The 20,884-nt window shown below is 52.3% G+C and overlaps 1 protein-coding gene across 4 annotated transcripts in view; it reads right to left on the bottom strand.

Annotated features, from left to right (window-relative positions):
- Positions 1-20,884, bottom strand: part of SH3PXD2A (SH3 and PX domains 2A) — a gene marked incomplete at its 5' end in the record, with an annotated part of 213,327 nt that overhangs the window by 58,277 nt on the left and 134,166 nt on the right. For 3 of the 4 annotated variants that reach the window (XM_081074466.1, XM_081074468.1, XM_081074467.1), the window contains one exon: positions 18,001-18,029. In XM_081074466.1, the coding sequence (XP_080930592.1) occupies positions 18,001-18,029 (29 nt within the window). Of the gene's footprint in view, positions 1-18,000; positions 18,059-20,884 lie in introns of those variants that run through there. The other variant, XM_081074469.1, reaches the window with a different exon arrangement.

The following is a 20,884-nucleotide window of genomic DNA, read 5'->3' as shown; positions in this document are numbered from 1 at the left end:
GTGAGGCAGACGGCGCTTAGCCTAATCAAGGAGTGAACATTGCTAGAACATAAGAGGGTCCACGTGTAATAAACACTGACAGTCTACCCATGGCACACAGCGGCTCCTATTACCCATGACAAGCCCTTAAGGTGGGTGTGCACTTTTTTGCCCCGCTTTACAGGGGAGGAATCTGAATTCAGCCAGGGCAAGTAACCAGCCCAAGTTCCCACAGGCACAGAGTGGTAAAGCCAGCAATGGAAACAGGTATGGGAATACTCTGGCTGGGGCTTTCTCTGCTGAACTGCTCATCGCCTCCAAAGGAGCAGTGTTGGCTGCGGTGGGGAAAATAAGGAGGAAATGTTGAGAAGCAAGTCTGAGAGGCAAACCCTTGCATTGCCCATCCAGCGCTGTCCAGGATGGCTGCCTGACCCAATGACAGAGAGTAATCATAATTCTAACAGCAGCAAACATTTACATAGCGCTTACTGTACCCCAAGCATCGTGCTGAGCACTTAGGTACAGTAACTCATTTATGTTTCATAATAAACCTACAATGATAAGGTATTCCCTCCATTTTACAGGTGAGGAAAATGAACCAGAGAGGTTAAGTAACTTGGCAATACAGCGTTCATATCTTGTAGGGACACAGACTTCACGGGATCAGTTTGATGCCACTCACCATTTAAAGGACCTAACTCTCTCTTGCTTGACAAGCCGCCTTCCAGTTGCCGCCTGGCTCCCCAGGTAGAACTGGGAAGCCTGACCCTTTCTATTCTCACTCTAAACCACAGAGTAGGGCTCCGGTGGAGAGATTTACCGAGGCCTCTGGAGGCTGACTGTCTGGATTCAAATCCAGGCTCTGCTCCTTTGAGGAAGTTACTTAACCTCTCTGAACCTGTCTCCTCACTTGTAAAAATCCAGATGAAACGATACATTTACTGTGAGGCTGCCGTGAGGATTAAATGATGTAATATGCAGTGAGTGCTCAGCACAGTGCCCTGTGCACAGTCGGCACTCAATGACTGCCAGCCACCATCGCGACATCTCCTGGGAGCTTGGTTCAGTCAGCTCTGAGGCACCAGGAAAACCACACTCGTGGAACTGCAAGGATAAGAACCAGATGGTGCTCCTATTAGATGCTCCAAGAAATTGCTGGCACCTGTCGGAGATGCCTCCCCACAGACACCCCCAGGCACCAGGTCAGCCGGAATTGGACGTAGAGGGACTCTGGGGCACTGCCCCCAGAGACAAACTTTCTGTGGCCAGAGCCTCTCGCCAGGCCTGACAGCTGCAAGCCTCCTCGGTTATCAGGAGCTACGCTGGCCCTGCTTTCAAACCCCAGTAGGGCCGAGACAAGGTAGACGTAGCTAGGCCCTCCGAGGCTTTAAGCTGGGTTAAGCAAGTGGGTCTGAGTTCAGAATGCGGGGCTTCATTGCCTGGTGCCACATGTTGCTAAAGCTATAACTTCCTGCTGCTGTAGCCCAGATGTGGCCAACTGGGCTGCCAGCAAGGCCGTGCCAAGCCCATCTGGCCCCAGCTGGCCTCACCCAGCCCTGTGTTGACCCAGCTAAGAGGTTACCCGTATCTCTCTCCATCTCTGCTGGCTTTGTTACTTTATACACTCTCCGTTTTGGTTTCTTTTGGGTTTTTCAGAAGGAAACCTTTTGGGAAATGCTAACCCCTTTCAGTGAGCCAAGGGAAATTATTTGGCCTGGGCCTGGAGAAACCAGGAAGAGTTGTTTTGCTAGGACAGGAGTCTTCACAAACTTTTTCTGTAAAGAGCCATATAGTCAATATTTTAGGCTTTGTGGGCCACGTGGTCTCTGTCCAGATAACTCAACCCTGTGAGTGGGCAGTGTGCCAATAAAACTTTACAAAACCACCTGGTGGGCTGGGTGTAGCCTGTGGGCAGTGGTGTATCAATCCCTACGTTAGAAAATGAGGGCTGTCAGAGAGGGGGAGATGCCCCAAAACCCTAGGATAGGGAAGTGGGGACACTTGGCCTACCTAGACAAAATGCTCACAAGGCGTTGGCTGCTAGGATGATTTTTATCAAGAATCATTGGTCTGATGCCCTTCCAGGCCCTTGGGGTTTGGGCATTTGGGCAGGAAGAAGGGAATGGACAGGAAAAGATCCCTCAGCCTCTGGAAACTGAGCCCCTACTAAGCATGGAAAAGCTTGAGCTCATGCCCACTGCCTTCATCCCCCATACGCAGGCCTCCCCTTCTTTCTCCAAAGGAAAATGGGAAGCGGACCAGAAACGAGCCTGTCTTTTTAAAAGAAAGTCTTTTTAAAACATGATTTATTTCCCAGTTCCCTGGATCCACAGAATTAATCCAGTCCCGTGGCTCCCACTCGATTTCGCCCCCTTCTCTCCAGCCCACCCGAGCAAGCCCTCTCCCAGGGTGGGAAGGACCCCCCTCGGCCTCATTACAGTGAACAGAGGAGAGCCCCTGGCTCACCAACCCTGGCCCTCCGGCCAGGAGGCACACAAGGTTGCTGGCTCAGGGCTGGGAAAATGGAGAGACAGAGAGATGGGGTGAAGGAGCAAGAGGCAGGCGCAGCCAAATGAGCAGCTGTGACCGACACAAACCAACTGCTTCCTGACCTCCCTGTTGTCTCTACCTCCCTTTCCTCTGGTGAAAGAACCAACAGCCCTACAGAGCAGGGTCGCAGGGCCTGGTGGAAAGCGAGGGCATCAAAGTGGGAAGCTGCACAACTGGTTTTGCTGAGAACTAGCTATGTGACCTTGGGCAAGTGGCTTGACTTCTCTGGGCCTCAATGCTCACAGCTGTAAAATCAAGCATTTGGGCCCATGGATCTCCTGTGTACTTCTTTGATGTTCTAGACATTTCCAGCAGAAACCTGCTAGTCTCCATTATACAAGTGTACCACGGCTGAAGAGAATCTTTCCAGAGAAACAGACCGCCTTTCCAGGGAACAACCACTGGAACACAGGCTCAATGTATGGAAACTCAAGTCAAAAAAGCAAATAACTCAGGAGGCATGGAAGGCAGAGAACTGGAGCAAGAATTTTTTTAAAATCTTGCTTCGTGTGCTTACTCAGCAGGTTCAGCTTAGATTCTGGGCATTTAGCAAATCTCTGAGTCTCTTTACCTTCTGTGAAATGGGGATTAAAATATCTACCTTGTCTTCTTTGTAGAGTTGGTTTAAGAAATGGCCTAATGTCTGCGAAAGGTTTGGTAGGGGGACACAGACGGGGATGGGATGGTAGGGACAAAACTGGTGACTGACCAGGTGTGTGCCAGGAGATAGGAGGCGTGGAGACAGGGTCCGTAGGCCATCCCCCAATATTCACTGCTTGCCACAACCATCCCTCCCGGCTTGCAAGACCAGCAAGAATCCAGGCCCAGAGAAAATCAGGTGCTCACAGGTCCCAGCCAAATACAGCGACCCGAGGACACTTTGATGCTGAACCTGATTCTTGTGAGGTCCAGGTGACTACGAGAAATCAAAGAACAATACTACAGGTGCCCCTGACTACAGGAAGCTTGCTCAAACACACACGTACTGCGTACTACATAAAGGAACCACCTGCTTAGACCTAAGTTAGGCAAGGGACTCTTATTGATGTGTAATAAGGTTTCTTTTAGCCTTGAGTAACTCCAGAGCAGTGAGAATTGGGTTCAATTTACCCAAATCCAGTCTCAAACATGTTTCCAGGAATCCTTCCATCCCTGGTGTAAAGCAAGTTCCACCCATCTGAACTAATAAATCCAGAGTGGGCTGCGAGCCCAGGTGGGAGAGACGGGAGTGAGAACAGCCAACAGCACAAACTCCTCGGAGAATGAAAGCAAACCAAGGGCTCAGGGGGACCAGGGCAGGGTCACCCGCCTTATCGGCTTACACAGCCCCCGCCCCGGGCTCCAGGGAGGGGAGGAAACGCAGAGACCCTGCCAGGGGCCCCGAATGGAATGAATACACCCCCCACCTCTGTCTTCCCTGTGTCCTTCCATTTTTCCTCAGTGTGTGCTGGAGACTTCTCCCTCTTTGGGAATTCTACTGTTGTTACCTCACTGGTTTCTAAAGATCTGCTGTAGTCTAGCCTTTTCTCTCCTTTTGTACAACTAAACTTTGCACAGGGATAGATTTCTTAGGTTTCCTACTGACTCCACGTTTCTTTTCCTTTTTGACTCCGCTACCAGGAAACTCGGTCACTACTTCCAGGCCATTAATTAATTAGGGGCTGACAGCTGCTGGCCCTGTTATATATGCTGTTGTACATATATACAACAATATATGTATATACATATATATACATATATTACTGTTACAAAGTAAGTAGAGCACATCCCTTGTTGCAAGCGTTACACTGTCATAGGCATATAATAGCTCAACTCTTTACAAAAGCCCTGTAAGGCTAACAGTCCTGTACAAATAAGTGATTCCCTGACAAAGAAGTGGTTTGTCCCACATGATGTATTCAGTTTTGGGGGCCTGAAAGACGTCATAATGCTCAGAGCAGCAGAAACAGAGGTGCAACCGTGAAAGTGACACATGTACGCCACCTCGCAAAAGCACGGCATGGATTAAGATGGGTAGGACAGAAAGCCAGCAGTAGTTCAAGCATGACTTCCAATCAAGTCCCATGGGTGGCAGTCTGGAGGTGTACAACTGGAAGATGTGTGAGCTGCGGCTCACGTGGGCAACGCCGTGCAGCTTGCTCCAGGGTAAGCAGCAGCCTCCAGCTTGTCCTAAGTACTTACAGCATGAAAAACTCACAGCCTTGGACTGGAGGGGTGAGGGGTTCCTGCTGCTTCGGCAGCAGCTCAGAGCCCTGGCCCTGTCTCCAACACACCCAGCCTCCAAGGCAGGACTTGCTCCAGGCAGGTGTGACTCGGGCAATGGCACAGGGTCCCACCATCGCTTGGTTTAATGCTCTTCTGTCCCCCCGTTGAAATCTTTAATACTTTATGAACAAGAGGCCCCATAAATAACGTAACTGGTCTTGCCCAAGGCCTGAGGGTCCTGAGTCACAGAATTCTGAGCGAAATAAATGCAAGTACCCAAGAAGAACGTTAGTAGGGCAGAATTTCAGGTGGGTATCATCTGAAAGACAGAAGGCCAATCCTGAGGGGGCAGACGGGCCATTGTTTGTCTCCAGGGCCCCTGCCCTGCAACAGTTTCTTGTGGTACCCCAAAGGCTAGAAGGAGCATGTGGGGACTCAGGACCAGAGAGGGGAAGAAATTTGCCTAAGATCACACAGAGAATGAGTGGCAGGGCTGGGGCTAGACCAATTGTCCCAGTTCCCACTTTCTTAACACCCATGCTAGGCACTGTGTCAAACATTTTGAGCCCTATCTAATTTAATCCTTACAACAATCTGTGTTTTACAGATGTAGAAAGTGAGGCTCGGGAAAGTTAAGGTTCTTCCCAAGGCCCCACAGCAAAGGAAGTGATGGGCCAGACTTGAGCCCAGGAAGGCTGGCCGGGAACTGGGAACAAAGGGGCCTAAACAGGGAACTACATTCTCTGGATCCTCCCTGGCCATTGGCCAAAGGAGGCTCATTTATTTCTGCGGGGCTTCTCTTTGTAAATGCAGCCATATTCCTATTCATTTTGCTTTCACTAAGAAGGGGCCTGCCTCCTTCCCCAGGAGTTGCCTTTCCCAGAATCCAGAGTCCACATGGGGGCAGCCCAACCCAGGGTAGGAATGCTCCACTGACCCTCTGGCCACTCAGCTATGCAGTTATAGAACAGTCAGTTTCCCCTACTTAGGTGGGGAATGGGGTGGGGTGGGGGCTGGCCTGGGTCTGGAACCATTCCACAGCCCCTTAGGGACTAAGTCCAAGGGCACCAGCCTAGGCCAGCAGAGACAGCCCAGGTCAAGTGGGTGTGGATGGAGTGGCCAAGGAAGCCCAGGGAGCACTGCAGTTGCCCAGAGGGGACTACGCTGGCAGGAGCTGGTATGAAGAAGGTCTGTCCTCCTTCCTCCACCCTGCTGAAAAGACCCGAAGCTTCCTGGTTAAAGATAGGTGCTGTGGTTAGTCAGAGGCGCCGTGGGCGGACAGAGGGACGCTGGGTGGGGAGGCCGGCGGGGTTCTGAGCCTCTGCTTCCAGCAGCTGCTGCCTGACCCCACGGCAGCCCCTTGGGTTGTGGCCTCCCCCTCAGTTCTCAGGTTCTCCCTCTCCCCATGCCGGGGTGTTGGTGTGCAGAGACAAGAGACAAACTCGGCTCTGTTCATAATTCCAGGATCCCAGCCACCTTCCTCCCCAGGGTGGTCTGCCTTGGTGGTCCTCCCCCACTTACTGGGATGTCCCGCAGCCAAAGCTTGTATCTGTGAGGACGAGGCAGCAGCAGAAATAGGGGCCAGCGAAGCAGGATGGAGTGAACAGCCACTGGGTCTGCAGCCCTTCAATCCATCTTCCCCCCGGGTTATCTCCAGAAGAGCCGTAATGAGTGATGGAGTGAAAAGCAACGGCCCAGGACCCGGCATTGTCATCCTAGGGCTACAACCAGTGGAAAGTCCTGTGCTCTCCAGACTGGACTCTTGCTATCAGACTATCAGTGGATCGACTGCCAACTATTTAACGAGCACCTACTGGGGCACAGCTGGGGCCCCTGGCTGTGACCAATGGACTCTCCACTATCTCCAAGCTTCGGAGATAGGGTGCAGATACTCACGATCACAGACACTTTCCCAGGTGTTCCTGTCTGCGTCAGGAGTCATGTTTATACGTTTGGGGAGACAACATGGCCCCCTCATCTACCTGGCTGCTGGCACTGTTGGAGCTGTCACTTAAGTGCATCCTCATTCCCCGAGGCTGCCCAGACCCAGCTGGAGGGCAGGCTGGGTCCTGGTGGGCAGGGGGGGCATGCGACAGCGCTGAGTCCTGGAGGCCTCGCCTCTGTCATTGGACCCCACCTTTGCAGAAGGGTTCACAATGCTGCACCTGACATCTGCCTGGGCACTACAATTGCCTGGAGCAGGAAGGGGTGCGGTGAGGGGCAGAGTTCACTCCTGAACTGAGGGTGAGGATGACCCACTTTTCAAGGCTTGCCCTGGGCAGGATCTCTCTATGGTTCACCGACTATGTCAACTGGCGCCAGAATGTCTAGTACGTAGTATAGTCCTAACAAATGTCTGGCACACAGTAGGTGCTTAATCAAAATTCGTTATGAGTCTCTCCAACCAGATCTGAAGTTCCTTCCAGGTCTTAACCCTGTTAGCATCCTCACGGCATCCCGAGCGCAGTAGGTGGTACCCAATAAATCCTCAGTGGCTGGGGGAAGGAGGCACATTCATTGCTCCCAGTCCTAAGGATTTCATGGGAAAACTGAAGCCTGGCTTACCCAACTGCCCCGGGGCATTCTTCACACCCAGGGCCCTGAACTCTCTCTAGTCCAGGTTTTTGCCTCTTAAGCCACATGTAGGCCTTCTCAGGCTGGGGAAGACCCGAGCCCAGCTAGTGCTGGGCAGAGGGGCTCACGGGCAGGCCCCCGAGCACACCACGTCCCTGGAAGACTGCTGGCTTCCAGCATCTGCTACAAAGCCCCTCAATGAGACTCAATTTTGTTTTTTTAATCCATAACCAATATGGCCTATGGCAAGATGGATGCTGCAGGAAATGGGAGTCTGAGCAAGAACGACTGGCTGATCTACAATGTCTGGTAGGAGCAGGGCTCAGCAGGGCTTGGAGCAGCCCCCATGGTGTGTGCTGGGGGCCCCTGGGCCTGTCCACACCCCCATCCCTCTCCTGCTCTGCAAGGGCCTGGACCAATCCCCCGAGCTCTGAGAAACCACGTAAACACAGCAGGGTGAGTGTGCACACAAAATCAATGCTGGGGAAATCCCCACATCTGGCTCTCATGTGACCGAGCTGTGCCCAGAAGGCCACAGCTGGGAGGCCCTGGAGGACAGGGGAGGGTCAGGAGTGTGTGAGCTCCCTGGAGAGCACAGAGTTAACTCTTTGGCACTACATCGCAGGGTCTCTGGCTAATGCCGAGTTTCCACCTGGGAGAAAAGCCAGGAAGGAGACCCAGTGCTCAGAGGGCCATATCCTGGCTCACTACACAAGTGGGAAGGTGGGAACACTCCTCTGGTCTTCACCTGTAATAGGAAAGGGCTGCTCTCTGGGCTGGTCGATTCTGGTCAAGCATCAACCACTGCAGAGACCCATTGGATGCAGATCTCTTCCCCAGCATAGACCAGTTTGTAGACCAGATAGTTAATGAGTACCCCCTAGTGCCAGGCACCCGGCTGGGGGGCCATGGCTCTGGAATGGTTCCAAGTCAGGAGTCATGCCCTCCTTTCACAGGCAAGGACCTGTGGCCTCCAGCAGACCACTGGGAGCCAGAGTCTTCCTAACAATAAGGAAAGGGTTTGGGGCAAGTTCTCTCCAATCTGGGCACATGTATTCATTCTATAATTAGAACTTTATAAGCTTTGGCAACTTTAGCAAAGGAGTAGCCACCTCCTGGAACAGCATCTGTAAAATAGCACCACCCTGTAGGTACGCCAGGGATGTGGACATGCCACAGCCCAATTTAGAAGACCTGGCACGCTTTGACATCTCATGCTGAGAGTGACCAGCTGTCCTCTGCATGGCTGCGCTCCCTCTTCTCCGGGCTAACTCATTTAAAAGTCTGCGAGAACCAGGGGTAGAAACCTCGCTCAGCACCCCTGGGTAGGGCTGTGTGCCTCTTCTCACTCTGCCCTACTCCCATCATAGCACTTGGCCACCGTATTATAACCGGTGTTTATTTTCCTACCTCCCCCACCCGACTGAGGGTCCTGAGGACACGGACCTCAGTGGATCCATGTGGATGTGTCTGGGCAGGGGTGGGTGCAGAGGAGGTCATCAGGTAATCACTGGACAAATCTACACCACAGCCATGGCAGAACAGTGAGGTCAGCTATAGGTCTGGCAGGAACCATCTAATCTTAGAAGGGAAGTCTAGTACAAGTGTCCATTCAGGAACTAGCTTCCTATCAATTTGGCTCTCAAGGCTTCTCTCCCTGTCTCCAGGAGAGCGGCTACTAGTGTCGACTGAGCCATGTGTTTACAGCAGAGAGCAACTGAGGTCATCAAAGAAGTTGGGGACAGGGCCCTCTTACTCAGAACCCTGTGATCAAACGCAAATGAGAACTGATGGAGGTGCTGGTGGAGCCATTAGGCTCTGGAAGGGATAGTGGCATGGCAGGGAGCTGACATGATCTGGGACAAGGGTTGCTTAAAATGTGCATGTTTGCAAGGTTTCCTCAGGGAATGTACAAAGAGTCTTGGTTTGGCCTCTTGTCACTAGCCTGTCATCACAGCTTTACAAGGACCTTCTCCTCCTGCCAGGAGCAGTTATGCACCCAACCCTGACCCAGATTCAACACTCGGGGAGCCTAAGGTGGTCCAGGGCTGAGCTGAGGAGACCCTGGATAATGGGGAAAGGCAGCCCCCAGACACCTGCTGGAGCTTCTCCTACAATACTGCCCCCAGGAGCCAGGAGCAACGTAGGGAAAGGGAGCTGGTGGCTCTTCCTCCTGGGCACAGAGGAGTGAAGGGACTTTCTGTCTGAGGTGCCCCACTTTTCTTGGTACAAGACCCCAGGTCCAACATTCACAAAATACATCTTCATACCAGCTGCTGGGGGAGGGGGGGGGCCCTGGTAATGACAAGATCCAGGGGGCAAACTGAAAGAGTTGGGAAAACCATTTCTTCCCTGCAAACATCTAAGTTTTACTGAAACTTTGGAAAATTTTTCTTTGCCTTCACATTTCAAAACTGACCAATTATAAAAATGCCACGAGCCAACTAAGTTACACACGCCACATTTCTGTTTCTAAACAAAGTAACTTCAGATCAGAAAAAGGTGCTAAAACAATAAGTAATGCGCATTTCCCCAAATCTTTGTTTTTCCATTGGCTTCGTCATTACTGGAAATGTTGCCTCTTTTGTCACATGTCTGTAAACCAAAAAACCGAAGCGAGAAACAAGTAATTTTCTGGCTGAGGGCCGGGGTGGGAAGCATTTCTTTGCTGGACCACAACCGTGTGTCTCCTCCTCCAAGAAGAAAACCTTATGGAAATAAAAGGCAGATGGAGTCTCATCACTGCCTCCTGATGGGAGAAGGGAGGATGATGGCGAGGCCGTCCCTTTAGATAGCTATTGCCCAAGGCCCCAAATGCTGGTCCAGTGTTCCCTGTCCTCTGAGTCGTCCCCCTTCCCATGTTGGCACAGCCCCCAAACTTGGGGGACAACCGAATGTACCAGCAAGGAGCAGCCCCATCTAGTCAATGTCTATCACCAGGGTCCCGATCCTTCTGCCACTTCACTGCCCATCTACCCTGAACACTGCCATCCACCCACATGGATGATCCATCCAAACTTCAACCCTGGCTTGATCTCCGAATCCCTGGGGAGCCTGTCTAAAATGCCAGTTCCTGGGCGCCACCCCCAGGGGTGCTCATGCAGTAGGTCTGGGCAGGGCCTGGGAGGCTGTACTTCAATGAGCGGGAGTACGATTCTGAAGCACACCCCGTGGCTTTGCACATGCTGTTCCCTTCCAGACCACCTGCCTACCTCCCAGAAGGAGAAACCGGGTGATAGGAGTGAGGGGGCAGAGAGAAGCTGAGCAGGGCTAAGGGAATCAAGGCTACTAGCTAGTTGCCTCCTTCCTGGGAGCGGTAGGTGATTCCAGGATTTGGGGAGCCTCCGCCCTCGCCCACCCCTGCTTTGGGTGCCCAGGCCACACAAAGCAGGCAGTGGGGCTGCACTGCCTTTGGCCAGGGGAGCTGTGGCAGACACACACGTGAGCAGCGTGTTCACTTTCTCCATCACTTCACTGCCACATGGGCTGGTTGTGGAGCTGCCAATCAGCCTCCTTTCATTTCCAATTAGTTGGCTATGAACTCCAGGGGTGACATCAGGCTGAGGACCTGGAGCCATGAAAATTATAAATTGTTTCAAAACACCAGCCCGGGTGAGATGCCAGAGGCGATGCCTCCACGAGACACGTTCGCTTTTGGAAGAGGCCGTTGGAGGGTGCCAGGAATATCCTGGCCATGTTCGATAAGCAGCTGAGCCTTTCTCACTGGGGGTGGGTGGCTTGGGCAGACAAGAGAGCCTTGGGAATTGCTTTGAAATCTTGCTAATACAACTTTTCAAAGGCTTCCTTTCCAGACTCACCTCCTACCACCCCTTCCCTAGCTCTTCGCTAAAGCAAGTTGGACACCTCTCTTCCCCTCAAACTTCCCAAACCCATTCCAGCCTCCAGTCCCTGCTCATGCCCCCCCCCCCATCCCAATCAGGAGCACCTGCCCAGTCCTCTGCTCATCTCAGTCTCTTCCATCCTCCAGGACACATCTTGAGTCTCTCCCATCTTGACCAGCCCTGCTTTTATGGGGCTCCCACAGATTGTGGATCACAACTCATCCTGCCTTGTATTCACTGATAAATCCCACAATGTCCTGCTTTCTCAGTTGAGCTGTGAGCTCCATGGGGCCAGGGACCAGCAATCGCTTAAGGGAACGAAAGCCTCAGGGAAGCCTGCACTCCAGAGGGGAGTGAGTGAAAGCTGCTGCTGTCTGCTTTGACCCTGTCTGTCTCCCTCGGTGGCTGGTGAGCAGAGCAGGTCTGGGGCCAAGAGAGTAGGCTTCGCTCTGTGTCCTACTGAGGTACAATACTGCGAAAAGATGAGGCCCCGGAGGTCTTACAGAGATGCTTTCTCTGTTACATGGTGGCTCAGCCTCATTCCAGGGCTTGTGGTACAGTGATGAGCAGGACTCAGGTTCTGCCCACCCCTCACCTTCAGCAGGCAGCAGCCCCTCTCTTAGTTGCTTCATCTATAAAAGGAGGGATTTTTTATAGTAGCCAGTACTTATGGGTGGGTTTTGCTTTAAGCAAATCTACTTACTAGAAACAAAATTCTCACAAAGAGAAATTTTGGGGGCATTAGTCATACCCTGCAAAGAGACCCTTTATCCCATTAGGAATCCCTTCTGACCAATGGGTTCCTTCTAGAAACTTCAAAGGGGGCTCTCTTGGGACAGGCCCCCTCCAGTCTATGGACCCACCTGTTAGAGGTCTTCAGAACCCACGTCCTGGTCATCTATGAGTCTCTTGGGCCTTGTCTCAGGAGGGAACAGACTTCAGTGGAAAGAGGTTTGGATCAGAAGGACCAGATTCAAATTCTGTGTCTAGCTGGCTAGCTGACTTTGGGCAAGTTCCTTAACCTACCTTTCCTGGTCTATACAATGGGGACAAGACCACCTGCTCAGGTTGTTGTGAGGCTTTGTGAAATGGTGCCATTGTGAGATGGTGTGCACTCTGCCTTCCCCCATCTGATTCCCTCTTCTACCTCCTGCAGGAGGGCAAATGCCAAAGCCAATGGTCTCTCCTGTCTGAGAGCCGGACACCCATGGTGCTGCCTGCTTTTCATAATAAAAGTAGCTTAAACCTTAGTGAGTATGTACTCTGACAGGCATGTGCTAGAGTTAAGACTTCACAGGTATTAACTTGTATTCCAGCCTCAACCTGATGAAGTGCTACCATCACCTCACAGATGAGGAAACTGAGACACAGGGAAGTTAAGGACTCAACCAAGACTACACAGATGAGAGAGCTGGGATGTGGAACTAGGCATTCCGGCTCCAGGGTCTGTGTTCTTAAGTCTACAGAATACTCCACAGTGGCCAAGTCTAGGTCCCCTCTCCTCTTGGGCCAGGCTCGGGGCTCACAGGATGGAAATAAATGCTGTAAGTAGGTCTTTTTACTCTTAAGTTGAAGACCAACTTCTCCCCTCCTTTCATTACCTACCGATAATTACAATAACAACAATGGCAGCTACTATTATTGGGAACTTGCTATGGGCCAGGCCCTCTGCTAATTCAATCCTTACATTTAATCAAGGCAGGCACAGCTTTTACCCTCATTTTCCACGTGTGGGGAATGAAGGTCAGAGGTTAACTAGCTTGACAGTCATAGCAAACATATGGTAGAGAAGGGGTTCAAACCCTGTCTGTCTGACGCCAAAATCTTAACTCTCACCTTCAAGCTGAACGTGCTTCTCTTAGATGTAACTGAGGTAATGATGATCTCATTAACTCTGTCCAATAATGCAGGTTTTATGATCACTAAAATGGAAGCTGGCCTGAGTTCACCAATTTTTCCAAGGAAAAGCATACAGTAAACAGGATTTCACGAGGAACATCAACACTTGCCCAAAAGAACAAAGTTGCAACACTCTTAAGTAACCTCATTTGCATTTAAACAAGCAGCAGCTCATCACAGGATTCTTGGTTGGGATGGAGCACCTGGCCCCTCTCCCTAGCAACAACTCCAGGGCCAGGACCATCCCACAGGATCAGTGGCCTCCTGCGGCCCCTAGTGGCACAACTCAGAACTCCCCAGCTGTGGGCCCTGGAGAATGCAGCTTCCTAGAACTGAGAGCATTTCATCTTTTCAGGTCTGAAGAGAACCCCCTGCTATGGGGAGCCTGCTCCAGCTCGCTCTGAGAGCTCCTGGAACATTGCTCACTGTGGGGAAGCGAATCACAGCTAATAGCAACAGGCCCTTCCCACTGCCAGGCACAAAGCTATCTAATGGCATCACCTCCTTGAACCCTCTGCCCCTTCCAGCACATCACTGCTACATTGACTACTCCATTTTACAGGTGTTCAGTCAGTTTTAAATGTCAACCTGGGTAGGCTACAGTTCCCAGTTACTCAGCCACACACTAACATCAGTATTTTGCAGATGTGATAAAGTCCGTAATTAGTTTACTTTCAGTAAGATTATCTGGATACTCTGGGAGGAGGTGAGCTGAGTCAATCAGCTGAAAGGCCCAAAGGACAGAGCTGAGGCGTCACGGAAGAAGAAATCTCACCTGTGCAGCCGGCTCTTGGATTTCAGACTTGCCTAGCCTGCCCCCACAAGCATAAGTCAAATCCTTGCAAGAAATCTCCTAATACATAGTTCCTACTGGTTCTATTTCTCTAGTTGAACCCGACCAACATAACAGAACAGGTGAGGGATCTGCCCAAGGTCACAAGACCAGCAACACGTGGGACTAAGACTAGAAGCCCAGGCAATCTGACACTTCTCAGCACCCACACAGACTCCCCCTCATAGCCCACACCCAGTTAGCAAAATCCAGCCCCTCCATTGTTGCCAGAGCCCAGAGCCCTCATCTCTCATCTGTCCTCGCCTCTGTCACTCTCCATTCACCAGTTAGAAAAATGCTTCTAAGATCCAGGCCATCATGTCCCCCTCTCCTCAGGACCCTTTAGTGGCTCTTCATCTCCCTCAGTGAAAAAGTCAAAATCCTTAAAATGGCCTCAAGGCCCTACCTATGTGGTCCTTGATGCTTCCCCAACCCCCAGCTTCATCTCTGTTCTCATCTCCTATTAACTTGCCCTCCTTTCTTTTCTTTTCCATCCACAAGCCTCCCTGCCTTGCCTCAAGTGGGCCAGCATGCTTGCACCCCAGGGCCTTTGCACTTACCGTGCCCTTGGCCTGGACCGCTCTTCCTCAGGTAACCATGTCACTCAGTCTGTCTAATATACATTCTTATAAATACAGTTCATCACCCATAGCAGACTGCAAACTCTTCAAGGGCAAAAAAATACATTTCTGTAACCTCAACGCCTAACAGTAACTGGCATACAGCTGGTGCTCAATAAGATCAGCTGAAGTTTCTGGTCTCCAAACAAACCATGCTTGGTCCTTTCGTCCCACCTTTGCACAAGTACTCTCTTGGTTACCAAAGCCCAATACTCTCTGCCTCACCAGAAAAACTCCTCCTCTCCCAGACAACACCCCTGATTTAAGGCCACAGTGACCTTTCCTTTCTGGATGGATCTGGAGGTCAGGCTGGCAGGTGAGAGAACAGAAGTCAAGGATGACTTTTAGACATTGGGCTTGAGCAACAGGGTGGATGATGGGAAAAGGAAGATACGAGAAGGAGCAGAGATAAATTGGAGGCTACACTATTTTCAAGGTCACTGGTCCTGTCTCCTCCATAAGGCTGTAAGCTGCCTGAGAACTTTCTTCCTGTTAGCTCCACCCTCCCCAAACCTGGCTTCAAGTCTTGGCTCTGTGCTCAATAAAAGATCCCTCTAAGAGATCTTCCAAGGAGGAGCTGGGGCTTTGGGGACTAAAATATGGAAAGTGATGAACAGGGAACGGGATCCATGTCCCTGGCTGGAGTGACCCTGGGAAGCTTCATGAGCTTCATGACAGAGCAGGTGGAACCCTAAACTTGAACTGAAATCTTCAGTTTGCCGCAGACTTTGGGCAACCACCCTGTCAGAGCCTCAGTTCTTCATTTGCAAAATGGGAATCCCACTCACCATGCAACGTGGCTCTGAGCAGCAAATGAGGTAACATATGTAAAGTTGCTAGCACATAGTAAATGCTCATTAAATAATAATAGTAGCTAGCACTTTGGGAGAGCTTTTCGGGTTGCAGGCAGTGTTCTAAGCATATGTACACATATTCATTTATCTAATCTTCATTATAACCATATGAGGTGAATATTAATCAGGGTTCTCCAGAGAAACAAAACAGGGTGTTGTGTGTATGAACTGGCTCACATGATTGCAGAGGCATCATGAGCCCCAAATCTGATGTGGTAGGCTGGCAGGCTGAAGACTTGGGGAAGAGTTGCAGTTTAAGTCCAAAGGGAATCTGCTGGCACAATTCCCTCTTGCTCAGGCACGGTCAGTTCTTGTCCTATTCAGGCCTTCAACTGATCAGATGAGGCCAACCTATATTACGGAAGGTAATCCACTGATTTATATGTTCATCTCATTCAGAAAACACCTCCATATAAATACCTGGAACAATGCTTGACCAAATTTCTGGGCACCATGGCCCAGCCAAGTTGACACATAAAATTAACCATTACAATGGGTATGAATATTATGCCCAATTTACAGAAGAGAAAACAGGCATAGAGATGGTAAGAAATCTGCCCAAGGTCTCAGAGGAGAAAAGCCTGGCTCTAAAATCCTGCTGTCTGGCTCCAGAGCTGGCACTTTTAACCATGACACTAAGTGGCCATTATCATAAGCACACCAATGTAAATTAAATCCCTCCATCCATCCTTTTCCTGGCCTGAGAGTGGAAAGCAGAGAAACCAGGGAAGGTTTTCCCGGGGTGGGGCCTGCACTGCTTAAGAAGTAGCATAGAACCCGACCCTCAGAGACAGGGGTGGAGGGAACTGAGGGGTTGTCTGGCCTAGCCCTTGACTTTCCAGGGAGAAGCTGAGAGTTGAGAAGGGACTCGCCCAAGGTCCCATGGCTTCAGAAAGTAATGATGATGATAGATTAATACTTCTATAATATAGTTATTATGTGCTACATGTGAGGTAGATACTCTTATTGTCTTTGTTTTAAAGAACAATGAGGAAACTGAGGCAGAGAGGTTATGAAACTTGCCTGAGGTCACACAGGGCCAGAATCTAAGCCTGGGATCAACCAATGCAGTACACGTCTGAGGCCCAGGACAGGTCTCTTGTGGAGGGGGATGTGCCAGAACACAGTCCCTTCTCAGCTCTCCAACCTGGGGCTCTGACAGCCAGTGACAGCTGAGCTAATGCTGCAACTTCTCACGTTCGTCATGCAGCTCACCCTCCTGCTCATGCAGCAAACGCCCTCCTGGGCAGGCACACCTGAGATACCCCCTCCCCAGCGGACAGAGACGTGAACACACATCTCATCTCACAGTCACATGTGCCCCAAGAGGGACACTACACAGGCTCCAACCCAGATACTGCCCAACACATTGGCACTCACACCCACCACCTATGCACCCACACAAGTAGACACACCATCATGGCACACAACTATGAAGACCCACACAACCCCACATAAACACAGGCCCCCCAGTAAATACACAAGGACATAACTTTCCACATCCCAATAAACATAGAAGGAAACACTTGTACACACAAAACATACGAACCTATTACTCAAAAACAGGCACGCGCCATGCAATCACATCTACCCCCAGTTCACATGCCACCCATCATGTGGGCATACATACCTCTAATGATCCACAGGCCCAGGCAGTTGGACACAGACATCTCCCCACAGGAGCCATTATCGTGATCCACGTGTTTATACACACTTCCCATATCCCCAAGGGCCAGACCCCCAGGTGGCTGCCCACTTCCCTAAGTCACCACCCCCATAAGTACAGACAACACACATGCCAATACAGATCGCTCCAGTCCGCCCAGCCCCACATCCGCACACACAGAACCCTAACTCCTCCAAGCAGCTACACCCAGGCGTTTGCCTAGCCCAGCGCCCCCACCCAGACTCCTTCCCTGACCCCAGCCAACAGCGCCCAGCACACAGCAGCACACGGCGTTCTGAGGACTTGCCCCACCTCTCTCCCTGTCTCTACACCCTTAGAAAACTCCCAGCCAATGCTAGGTTGGGGAGGACCCCTCCCACCCGTGTCTCTGTTGCCGCCACGCAAAGCCCCCAATCCCGCAGCAAGAAGAACGGCTCAGAGTTGGAGGAGGGCGAGGTGTGCGCTGCACGCGCTAAAAACTCAGTCACTCGAGTACGACCCCCCTTTTTCCAGTCCTGGATGCCACTTTCCCTCAGGGAAAACCCTGCGTCTCTATTAACCCTTCCATCACCGCCGCACCGCGGGAAGGACCTAAGGAGAAGTCACAGCAGTGCCCAGTAGTGGGCACCACAGCGGGGGGGGGGGGAGGGGGGGGAAGGGACTGATCCGCAGCCAACGTTGTGGGGACTTAGGCCCTTCCCGAGACACCCCCACACCCCTCATGCACCCACACCCTTTCCCAGACGGGCGCGTCTGAGGGACTGAGTGGGAGAAGGTGCAAGCAGCAGAGATCTGAGGGGCACTGGCTGGGGAGCCCGACAACTGAAGGGAATACCCTGGCCCCACAGGACCACAGGGCGGGCAGGCAAGGACACTGCCCCCGCCCCCCACACCCCGAAAGTCCACCGCAGGGTCGGAGAGGCACGTGCACAAAGCAGGAGGGGAGGTTGGAGAGGAAAACGCCCGGAGGCTCCCTTACCTGATTTCCTCTTGGAACTGCCATAGTCCCTGAAAAAGAAGCAACAACAGATAGACATGGTCAGCGCTCCGCGGGGGCCCAGGGCGGCCGGGCTGCAGGGCTGCGGCTTCAGGGCGCCCACGGGCAGGCTGCGGTGGGTACCCGGCGCCGCTGCTCATGTGATCCCCGCTGCCGGGGAGCCGCGCGCTCCGCAGATGCACGCACAGCGCGCCGCGCCTGCCCGCGGTCCCCAGCCAGCCCGGCCGCCAGGCACGACCCGCGCGTCCCGCCCCGCCCGCCCGCCGCCAGCACCCGCGACCTCGTCTCGCCCCGCCCCAGGCCGGCCCGACTGCAAGAGGCTCCATGGGCCGTTCGTGCCCTTGCCCAGGCACCTTCCCCCATCCTAGGCGGATGCGGGAGGGCGAGGCATGTTCCCACGCACTTTGATAATAGGGAAACTGAGGCCCTGCAGGGTGGTTGCTAGAACTCAAGCCCTGCCTGCGCTGGGATCCGCTCCATCCTGCAGCGTTTCCCCTCCCAATTCTTGGCATCACAAGCTCATGCCCACTGAGCCTTTAAGTCAACTGAAATGTCACCTCCTTAATGTCATCCTTGACATCTTCCCACTCTCCAAGTTGGCCCTCAAGTCACACATATCTGTGTGACCCTTTGATTAAAGTCTGTCCACCCCCCACCCCCCCCAAGACCAAACTCCCTGAGGTCATACTGTAGCTTGTTTCCCCTCACTACATCTCCTGGGCCTGGGGTAGGTGATGGCTAAACATTGGTTGTAGGCTGAATGTTGAACAGATAGGCTGGGGATTCAGTAGGGGTGAGAGAAGAGCATACTGCAGGGCCACACTGGAGGGGCCAGGATCAGTAGGAATGGAGGTTGAGCTCACTTCCGAGGAAGTGAGCACTGGGTTCAAATGTTACAACTAGCAATGACTCAACACCTCTCAGCTCCATTTACCTGCCCTGGCCTACCCTAGCCTGGAGCCTGCCTTGCCCTCCAGCGGAGGAATTAACATGGATTCAGAATCTGGCTATTTTCCAAATCTTGCCTCCAGGTACCCTTCTGTGCTCGATCCAGCTTTGGGCCCCTCCCACCACCCCTTCCATTCATCAATCCTCTGGGGAGCCTTGTAGGCCCCCTAAAATGCTGGAGGTTCTTTTAGGTGCTGAGGAGACAATGGTTGGAGATCTATCTGGAGCCTAGAGGAAATGCCTTTCATTTCCCCTGGGGAATCAAAGAAAATGCCAACTGTGAGCCTTGGTAGAAGCCAACTGGCCAGCTAGGTATGTCTGCTGCAAAGATGGACAGCAGGTTCACAGGGAAAGTGTCAACTTCATCGTGACCCAGAGATTCTGATTCTGTAGGTCTAGGGGGTAGCCTGGGCTTTTGGGACATTTGTTAAGCTCTAAATTGATTCCTGCACAGCCAAGGATGAATCCCATCCCTCCACTCCCCTAGACTCCTATGCTTCCTAAAGTTTGGGCTCAGAACCCAGTGAATTGGAATGCTGGGGCCAAGGAACCTGCATTTCTAATACCTTCCCCCTACCCCACCCTCCTGCTGGAGCATCCCCTTGGAATTTCATGCCTCTTTCAATCCTCACATCCACACAGAGGAAAGTCCGATAATCCCATTTTACAAATGAGGAAACAGGTTCAGCCACTGCTCAAGGTCACCCAATGTGGGGAAGGGCAGTGGTTTACAAGCCGACTGACAGGAATGAAAACTGCAGTGTGGATGGGGTGGAGGACCTCGTGAATCTGTTGCCTGGGAAAGGATTAGGAAGGTGGGAGAGTGACCACCTGCCCCTCACCCCACCTGGCAGAACCTGGAAGGGCATGCTTATCTCCTTGGGGCAGAAGGAAGCCTGGGAGAGGCCATGTCCCAGAGGGCCTGGCTGCCCCTTGATGCTCACTCATGGGGAGAATTCCCAGTGAGGAAGAGGAGAGCATTGTATGGTGACTTCATCCTTGCCCAGCAGACTTGCCACTCCCAGAGAGGAAATTCTTTTCTCAGGCTTGTTTTTGCAGACTGAGGCCTGGGGAAGGGCAGGGAAAGGAGGAGCTGCCCTTTCTAATGCCTCTCCCCCCACTTTCCCCCTCCCCACAATCCTGCAGGAGAAGACCCTGGGCCTGGGACCAAAATGGCCCACTGACCATCCCCTGGCTGCTAGTAGTTCAGACAGTGAATTCCTCACAGTGATGGCCTGTCTGTCCCCCTGTCTGTGCAACTGCAGGCTGCCCAGGATTCTTTTTGAGCTTGTCAACAGCCCCAGGGGGGAAGCAGGCAGGTCATTATCCTGTGACCGGTGCACACTGAGGCTCAGGAATGAGAGAGGGACATAATTCATAGGCGCTGAGAGCCTCCTCTGTGCCACGCTGGGTCAGCAACTGAGTCTGGTCATTCAACGGGATCCTCTGGGCCCCACCCCCACCGACTTCACTGTCTGCCCCCTGCGCCAGCGTTGGCTGAGAACCTCAGGCCCACTACAGTCTCCACCCCCTTTGCTACCACCCTGACATGCAGACAGCAGTGGTGCCAAGGGGTGCTCCAGTCCCCACACTATAATCTCCACCAGATCCCTAAGAAACATTTATGCTTAGTAAGAACAAGGTACCAGCAGTGCCAAAGCAGCTTCCAGACAAATCCCCTGGCCGGCCTGTCCTTCAACCAGAGTACAGCCCTTCCTACCTACAGGTGGTGTGGTCCCTCAGTTTGCAGGTGAGGAGAGCAAAGCTTAGAGAAGCTAGACAACTTGTTCAAGGTTTTACAGCGAGTAGGTAAGGTTGGGATTGAGCACTAAGAACCCAGGCCTTGCTCTGGGGGAGCTCAAGACAAGATCCCAAGCACTGCCACCTCCTGGAGCTCTGGGTGCAGGGGAGGGAGGGG

Source organism: Rhinolophus hipposideros, assembly GCF_964194185.1.
Source record: "Rhinolophus hipposideros genome assembly, chromosome: 15".
In the NCBI taxonomy this organism is placed as follows: domain Eukaryota; kingdom Metazoa; phylum Chordata; class Mammalia; order Chiroptera; family Rhinolophidae; genus Rhinolophus; species Rhinolophus hipposideros.
The sequence above is the reverse complement of the archived record's forward strand: the minus strand, read 5'-3'. Positions and strand labels throughout refer to the sequence as shown.